Here is a 9,858-nt window from a genome sequence, read left to right on the forward strand (position 1 = left end):
TAAGAGTAAACGCGACGAAAATAAAAAAATTGGCTAATTGTAAATTTGAGCGGCCATATATCAGTCAATTTTCATCCAAAAATACTTAACTTAAGAGTCAAAAAAGTAAAAAAAAAAATCAAAAAGTCGAATTATTTGCTTTTTTTCAAATTGTTTATTAACGATTTTTTGCATAAAATTTTTCTTTTAAATTTTTTAAATAAGCCATTTCAAAATTCAATTCTCTAAATAATTATAGCTAAATTTTGCTTCGTTTTCGAACTCAAAAAAAAATTAGAGGCAAAGAAGTAAAAAAATAAAAAAAATCGATTTTTTTGCATTTTTCAAATTGTTTATTAACGATTTTTTGCATAAAATGTTTCTATTAATTTTTTTAAATAAGCCATTTCGATGGGAAATTCAATTCTCTAAATAATTTTTCCTATGAACTATAATGAAATTTTGCTTCGTTTTCGAGCTACAATAAAAAAACTGAAAGGGGTGTTTTTCACCCCTAGCTCCAATTTCCACCCTCTAATTTAATAGCACACCGCGGTTTTTTCATATAAAGTGACCCTTTGAACGATTTGCCAAGAAATTCGGAAAGCTTCTCACTGCTAGTATAACATCTGAACGAGCCGATCGACAAGGTTTAGAAGAAGTAGAAAATATTCTGGATCTACTAGAAAATGATGCAACTACGAACTCACGAAGAATTGCTACTCAATTGGGCATTCCACGAGAAAGAATAATTTCCTGGAGTCCAATGCGATTATTCCGACTTACCATGTATATTCATAATAATTTAGACTACTTTATTCACAATAGGTACCTATATGATGATTTCCAAATTATCAAATGGATTTTATTTATAATAGTCGTGGAAAAGTTAGTTTATTCCAAAAAAAACCTTTTGGGTTTGTTTGTATAATTAATTGCACTGGGCATGACTATGCTTTTTGCATCCGAAATAAACAAATTGAAAATTAGTTTTGCATTCTTTTTTTTAAATAAATGTTGAGATTATTTTGGTTTATAATACATTCAAGAATGGTTCCCCATTTTTTTTGTTCAATTTTTTTTAACTGCTTCAGAATTATCGTTCTAATTAATGTACTGCGAGTTAATTGAATGAAACAAATTACCGTCGAATACAGTAGATGATAATAAAATTTAATATTAGAAAATGTAAATATGTGGAGACGTTTAAAAAAATTAATTCAAGATCATAAATTACCTAACCTAGCTCTTCAAAATCGTTAGTCAGTTGTGTATAGACTGAGGCTTGATGAAAATGAAATGAATAATGAGTTATTAATCTACTTTTTTTTTATTGAATTTACCTTAACTGATAGAAATACACAATAGCAGACAAAATTATTTTACATCCATTTTAACACAATTGAAATTATATGTTAACATTTCACGAATATTATTACGACTAATTCAACCTTGTTTCGATGTGAGCGTTGATAACGTCTTTTTATTTAAATATTTTATTACGGACTTATCTTCAACGTACAGAGTGGGTCCAACACATTAAATTTAAATCGGTTTCATAATTAATTGTTCGCCATAACAGCGCTCTCTCGATCGTCAGGAACGGTTCAACGGAAAAAATAGTGACTAAGGAAGCGCTGTTAAAACTTAGCTGTTAGCTTGTGACGCTGGTAATCTTTGACCTGGGCGACCTCGGAAACGGCCGGACCCGTCCTCATGGATAATGTTGCAATAGTTGTTATTGCTGGACTTTAACGTGCTTGTAATTGATGAAAAAGCAATTATGCCAAGTGCTGTCATTTCGCGGAAATTGTTAATAGAAAGCGCAGTGACAGAATTGAAATATTAGGTGATTAGACACGAGAACGAGCTGTGCAACTTTTGGAAACATAGGTACATTTTTTAGCTAGATGTGATTTAAAGAAATGTGTCACAATTGTGTATTTTCGGGTTCAACAGTTGATCATTCTTCATTTTCCTGGTTTTAAATTTTGATTGTGAGCACAGTGGATGTGATTGACGTTAGTAGTTAACGGATATAAAACGGATGAAAACGTAAAAATCGTAATACCAGTTACACACGGTAGATAAATCATAATAAACCGTTTATGATTTATATCTGCGTGTATAGCTACCATTACGATTTTTTGTTACTAGTGTAGACCAAACTATGCAGATTTATCTGGTGCGTGCATGAAAAATCGTTTGGTTTGCACACCACATATATTTTTTAACTGCACAAACATTGAATTAAAACAAATTTCAAAAGCTATTATTAAGTTAAAGAATGTAGATCATTTTAGAATAGTAAAATAGTTACAAGCCAGTAGCGGCTCGTGACATTGTGCATAGGTAAGACCCGTGGCTTTTTTACTAAGTGGGCAAGAAAGAAGAAAAAAAGCGCCGCATAGAAATATTTTTAAATTTTCAAGGTCAAACGGCTACATCCATCTGTAAATTTTTAGTTGTATATTATAAAGAAACTGATGTTCGCGAGCAGGATTTTCATTCGCATTTATTTACTTTAAATTAATACCTGCCTTTGTACTGTCCCTTACACTGACATCAGACACTACCCGCGTACTATGCGACGCGTACATTAACCGCTTACTGAAACTATAAACAGCTTTGAACAGGCCTGAGTTCCCTTGTAAATAACGTTATTTTAACCGCCTCGCATGGAGGGGGAAAGCATATTATAGGCAAGTGTAACGCGCCCACAAGCAAAGAAATTCTGGCCTCACTGTGGTGGGGACTAGTGGGGAGTAACAGTAGACAATGCCTCGCTGACCGAAACGGCGAGCGGCGAGATATTTAATATTCAAACAATTATTTTATACTGTTATTTTGATTTTTGATAAATGTAATAGGTAATTGGAAATTTGTTTACCTAACTGTTTATTTAGGTTAACAGTAGAATAGTAGGTATTATAATATAAGGTGTGAGAGCAAAATTTTACAGTGACGTCAGTTTCTTCATACGACAAGCCGCCATTGTTACAAGCAGTGATTGAATTTCTAAAATAACTAATGGTGTCGAATTACACTTTAATTAATTACACTTAATTACACTTTATTAATATTTGGTTCACTTACTTTGAATCGAACCTGACTTAACCAACATAGTTTTTGGTTATAAATTAGTGCAACTGTGATTGTGCACGCTAATTCGTGACGTCAATTAGTGTTCGACGATCGGGGAGATAAATGACAGGGAAGTCACTGCCTGACAGTATATGCATAGGTACAAGAGTCTAGAGTTCTAGAGACAGCCAAATTCACTTTGAAGGTTGTGTTGTCGGTCGCACTAAATGACGTCACAATGCCTTCTTGATTACCGGACAAAATTAAAATGTAAACATATATAATTAATTTGTAGCATTAAAGAAATTTATTTTTTTTTACCAATGTTAGTTGTCGATTATAAACTACAAATTTATGCAGTTCTAAAGGGAATTAAATTTTCAAACAAGGTTTTAATTTAAATTTGAACGATATAGTAAAATTATGACGAATCTAGCACATATTTTGTCCTTCATCGATGCCAGCTTAATTCAAAGAGTTAGAAGGACAATCTATTAGCATTTCAAAATGCTTTTGCGAATGTATTTGTAAATATTAAGTCACACTTTATATTAAGACGCAACTAATCAACGTACGTTTTTCCTTGTAGAAATGTTGATATCTTGAATACATAATTATGATTTCTGTCACGTAACCTCAGGAAGTCAAAAACAATTCGAAGAAGCGTATCTTAATGCTCTAGATTTTTTTGGTAAATAGAAAAGTTTGAACATAATGACAAAAATATTTACTTAAGTCATTGTTATATTATTAACGGTTTGATTATAATATGTGTATAGAAGTGTAGTTAAATATAATAATAAAGTGATGCATTATTTTGTAGACGAAAGAAAACGCATGTCCTGTTATATTCATTGTAAATATAATAAAATTTTATTTCTGTTAATCCGGCTCCAATTAGCCAAACATAAACAAATGCAGTTTATTATGGACTTCCGAATAGTCGAAAATGTCGTATTGTGTGGATGGTGCACATCAGTACATTCGAAAGCATACCTTACCCTTGCCAAATATCAACCAAAGCTTTACAATGAAACACCATTTGCACTTTTCAACATATGAATGTTATTCGATAGGGGCTATCCAGGGGGCGATAAAAACAAAGGAAACAAATCACTATCGACCAAGTTCCACTGTGTATTATTCCCTTCATTCGTAAAACAAATAGCGGGTGTACGGGTGTGATTGATATGCAAGCAGTTGATAATATACAAATTATGTCATTGTCGTTTGACTTTATCTTTAACCGGTTTTAGATACAATACATTGTAGGTCATCATTTCTTTAGTTTAATATGTTTCAAAATAAACAGCAAAACCACTAAAGTAGTTAAACGCCACTGCTGTCGTTATTGCCATTGCCAATCATAATACTCGTAAATTAATGCTTACTTATATGAAGAAAAGTGTTTTATTGTTCACACGTTTATATCGGTAATTTTAAATTTTTATTACCTTGTATCCTTAAAAATAAGTTTTACGCGCATTTTTGTTAAAAATAAATATGATGGTTACGATACGGAAGCTGCACGCTTAAGATGATAAAAACCAGATTCAAAACATAGCAGAAGATTTATAATGCTATAATACTTACTAAAAAAAATATTAATAACTCAGAGCTAGGCGTGAGCTAGTTGTAAAATTGTTGTTACTGATGTTAGTCTTAAAAGTGTCAGTTCCTGTTTTGTGAGAATAAAATGAAAACCCTTTTAACACGTACATTATGCACAATTTCTTCTACTACTTTAACACTATAAACAATGAATAAAAATGACTAGGCAATGGAAAACAATGTTTCAAAATATATTAGAAAAACACATTCTTTAATAGTTTTCTGTACATCTCAGAAAAGTAAATCAGATCATTTTAGATTTATTACTAAGAAAGTCAAAGAATATAAAATATAAAATAGTTTTCCTTACATTTTTTTAATACTTAACGTTCGCTGTCTTTAAATTTTCTTACTAGTAACTAAGGTCCGTAAGTCAACCGTACATTCCAGGGTCGTACTTTGATTCATACAATTGTTTGTAAATTCGCAATTTTAATAAAAGAACAACATGTTAGTAAAAACATTTTTATCAAATGCATTTTTATGCATATATGCGCGTAAATGCATTTTAATCAAAAATAAAGTCAGGATTAAAATGTAAAGTTCCACGTGCGCCACTACTTACCTGTTTTCTGTAACTAATAAATATTTGCCATGAACAGCCTGCGGCGAGCATTCAGTCATCGATATCAGTGTATGTATATACATAAAAATATACAAGCCACGTGACCCCCGAGCTTAGGCAACCAACATTGCACGGATGATAGTGTCAACTAAAAATCCCTAGTCCTAGCGTCACCAATACTAACGATTCGTTTACAATGAACAATGACAAACCCTTACGTCTACGCTCGAAATAATGCGATCGCTAAATGGTCAATGAAAAACATAATGGACGTGTAAGAGTTATTTGCCGCATAAAGGAAAAATATAATTTAGACACGCTAAATAAACTTCTCATCAAACATTTGTTCTAATTTTCATCAACTTCAGAAATGTCTAGAAATATTTATTCTTTTGATTATTACAAAATAGCAATACCATTTTATTTTCGAAAAATAGTGGACTTACCCATTGAGAAGCGCGGGGTCTGTAAGCTGTCTTACGTCTTCCAGATCTGACCCATCTTCGCTACTCGGAGGGTCTTCCACCAAAAGTGGAGCAGGTGGTTGCCTGAAAGTTATCAGAGTCAGGTGGAGGAACAACATTGTAATAATTGTACGTAAGACACAGATCCAGTCTAAATCATAATCCAATTAATTATGTTATATTTATTTATCGCATCTCTTTAAGTGATCTTTAGAAAGTCGTTATTTAATGCATGTGTTTAAAAACTTTAGTATGCAACCAGTTATACAACACGTATACTTAAATCTGTTAGAGGGAGTACTATTAATACAACATTTAACATAGTAAGTTACCAGAAATACATTTTTAAGACTATATTTCAGTAATATCCGCATCGCAGTAGCAATTTAATAGTAATTAAGGTGTTATATGGATAATAATATACCGATGTCGGCAGTGTACTTTCCGAAATCTCTGATTCGAAGGCTGTAACATCAATCAAGGGCCTTGTTATCCTATAACACCCGTGGTACCTTCAGCGGTTAATGTCCTAGTTCTAACTACAAAGATCAGCGTAGAAGTCAAAGCTCGTGCGAGAGAAGGTGTGGTATATTAATATTGTTAATTCGAGGAAAGAAATGGTTTTATTAATTATTAGACACAATAATTAAATGTAGTAAAAGACGTATTCTCATTAATAATGTTTTGTAATATAAACGCAGGAACCATTAGTCTTGCTTTTTTTAAGGAAATAGAAGTACTCGGGAGCACGTAATATAAAAAAAGGAAATGAAAGAATAATAAATAATAATTTTATATTTGTTATGGGTGACATAACATCAAGACATTGAGCAATTCAATTTTTCATGCAGTTTAACATACATCAGAGAGTGCTGTGTGGATAGAAAGGACCAGTACCAAAACAAAATCAACTAAAACTTGCATAGATTTTTTTATTCCAATTGTCTTATCAATATATTCTCTCAGTAGTTGATTTTGTTTTTTTTTCTACATTAAAACATACCGTGCAAAGTATTGCAAAATACCTTGGAATTTTGAAGGGATCTATCTCTATAATTATTTTTGGGACGCGCTATATCTACTCCATACTAAAGGGTGACCCAAAAGTAACGCATGATTTGAATTATGCGTCAATTTCATTCTGACGAGTTGGCAGCATTGTGCAGATCACATATTGTCACATGTCACAAATACGTTGCAGTTAGACAAAATGGGGCGGAATACGACGGATAAGCGAGTGAAGATTGTAAAAATTCAATACAAGTACGGAGAGTGTGTATCTGAGACTGTGCGCAAATGACGTGGAAATTGCAGTTGAAAGAACGCCCCGAATGAAACAACAGTAAAAATAATAGTTGCCAAGATTTGAACAAACAGGTTCAGTTGCAGGCAATAAAAAACAGGCCGGTCTTGTATTGGCCGTTCAGCCGAATTTGAAGCAGAGACAAATCCTCGAGTCATTCAAGAACGACTACTGAATACCCAGAAAGTGACAGTGTGGTGTGAATTTTATGCTAGTGTGGTGACTGGTCGTTTTTTTTTGTAATGAATTTTCTCAATGAACAATAGCCCTGCACAAGTGCACAAGGCTGCCAACCCTTCGGAATTAAAATGGCGCATATTTCATATCCTGTTTTTTTCGGACACCCTTTATTAGGATCTCAGTAATTCAGAATTAGGAGATTGCATCAGAAACTTATACGACAAATAGTATTTAAATGAAAGTTTATTTATTATGAAATATAGCCAATCCAATGACATTAAATCTGTATATCCTGAATACTGCCTAGTAAAAAGAATTGAGCAACCCCGTAGACTACAAGCTATACTATTATTGCCACTACTGCAGAATCAAATAAGTAACCCTCCAATTTCCAAGGTAGGAACAGGAATTGCTGACATTGTTCATATTCGTGTCTAAGTTATAGTGTCTGACCTGAATGACATGAAACTAGAGGATTGAGTCTAGATTTGCATCCTACGTTAACCGGATTATATATTGAAATCCAGTTAAAATGATGATCTGAAAATAAAGAGGTCACTGATTTAATTACACCAAATTGATGATAGGCTGTCGAAGGAGAATACAATTTTTAAGCTGTCTTCATTTTTTTATTAAAAAATTAGTTATAGTTATTTAGTTGCATTAATTTTTAATATGTTAGTAATTTAAAAGAATATTATTTTTTGGTATTCTTGCAATTGTTGGCAACATTGTTATAAATTACCTGTTATTAACATGCTATTATATGTCCAAAACCTCTCAAATCTTTATATATATGTAATACCTTTTTGCAGCCTGAAGATGTGACATTTTATATCATGAAACTTGTTGGGATAAAATAAAAGGTATTAAAGACAAAAGACGTTCTTATTTAGTTTATTATTATACAAGAAATGGTATCCTATAGGAACAAAGTCTCGCTGAACATTAATTTTGTTAGATAAGTACCCAGAAGTACCTATATTGTCTGACAAAAATGAATAGCAGGAAGAAAGCACAGAAAAAAAATTATGAAAATTGTTAATGAAATAATAGAAATGTATGTTTTTCGTACCATTGATGTCATTTATTTAAGAACATACATTACAAACTAAAAATAAAATAGAAGTAATCGTTGGTTAGAAAAGAATAGGCAATGGGTGATATGTGTCCTCTAAAAAGTATAAAACATAAATTTTTTTAAAAAACTGTGCGCATTTGACAGTTATACGAGTATGTTTTTAATTTTTTTAAATAATTTAACAACTAGTAAGTGAAATAATTTGAAATGGGGCACATGTATTTATGTAAACATCTGAGGCCTTTTCCTAAAATTTAGATGCTCCAGTGGCGGAGATACAGGGTATCGGTAACATAATTTTCTAAATAAAATAGTACGCCACTGCTTTACGGCAACTATCACGAAATTTTCTCATTCGTCTTTCAGTTTTCTACAAATTACTACTCTATTATATTTTTCGAAAAAAGCCTGATTTTCGAGTAGGTAAAACTTAAAATTACGAACTGAAACGCACTTCGAGATTCGAATAAAATGCAGTTTAAAATTACATAGTATGCTGCGATAGCAACTTTGACATTCTGAGCAGTTAGAAGAAAGAATAAATATGTATTTCATCAGATGCAAGCAACAATAGATTTTCGTTACTAAAACGATGTCGCGCCTGTGTTTGTGGAAATTGATTTTTCAATAGATAGTATTGCAAGTGCTACACAATCAATTTAAACTTTTTCAATTTTTTCGAAAATACACAAGCAACAATATGCAAGTAACAACATTTCACACCATACCTGAGAAATTACGTTTATTAAGAAAAAAAGCGGTGAATAGCTTTTATTAGGTTACGGTCGGATTAAACAGTGCCCAAACTGCATAGTAAATATGCGCCAGTTCCATTCCGTCCTTCAATGCCGCGCGACGATAACCATGACCACCATTGTAAACATTTTACAGATATAGAGGCGAACTAGGAGGAGCCCATGTATTCAGAGTTTTGCAAACGAATTTTGTAAGTCGAATTAAATTAACTATCTATTTAACATTGTAAATATTAAATTTTTTACTATGAAAACTTCTAGGAGGGCGGGCCCTGGCCGATGCCCGGATGCTCGGAAAATTTTGTAACGTAATGTCACGAACAGTTGTCGGCTAAAGGAACAGCGTTGCCAAGTTCACATCATAATGTGTGGTTCACATTTACTGTTAAACGTATACAAGTAAATAAAGGAGCTTGCTGCATTTTATTATAAATAATTTTAACAATTGTATTAACTTAGTGTAGAATGTTTTAACGAGCCTGACTTCTCGAAGTAAACTTTCGTTAAAAGAACATACATAAAGCAGAGGTAGTTGCCTGTTTGTAGGCACACTGTATTTTATCAAATAAAAAAGTCGGCTCACTACTAAATACCCAAATATACAAAATACACTACACACGGTTACAAAACCATTAACAATTTAAAGCGTTTATTCAAATCTACCACCCTCTATATCTCCCGCATTTTTCCCGCAAAGGAGTTAACATAACACATTTTCAAAAAGTTCAAGCTTTAGAAGCAGCTGATTTCCCCAATCGTCTTGAATTTTGCAATTGGTTCCTAAGTGCAGCAGAACTTTATTAACAAAGTGCTCTGGACGGATGAATGCTGTTTTA

General features: G+C 32.4%; 1 protein-coding gene across 1 annotated transcript in view; it reads right to left on the minus strand.

The window, feature by feature from the left end:
* LOC108914779 (membrane-anchored lipid-binding protein LAM4) overlaps window positions 1–9,858 on the minus strand; it is a 111,192-nt gene that overhangs the window by 60,238 nt on the left and 41,096 nt on the right. The window contains exon 4 of the mRNA XM_018720659.2: window positions 5,686–5,787. Coding sequence (XP_018576175.1) covers window positions 5,686–5,787 — 102 coding nt within the window. The remainder of the gene's footprint in view (window positions 1–5,685; window positions 5,788–9,858) is intronic.

This window comes from Anoplophora glabripennis, unplaced genomic scaffold, assembly GCF_000390285.2.
Source record: "Anoplophora glabripennis isolate ALB-LARVAE unplaced genomic scaffold, Agla_2.0 scaffold927, whole genome shotgun sequence".
Taxonomy (NCBI): domain Eukaryota; kingdom Metazoa; phylum Arthropoda; class Insecta; order Coleoptera; family Cerambycidae; genus Anoplophora; species Anoplophora glabripennis.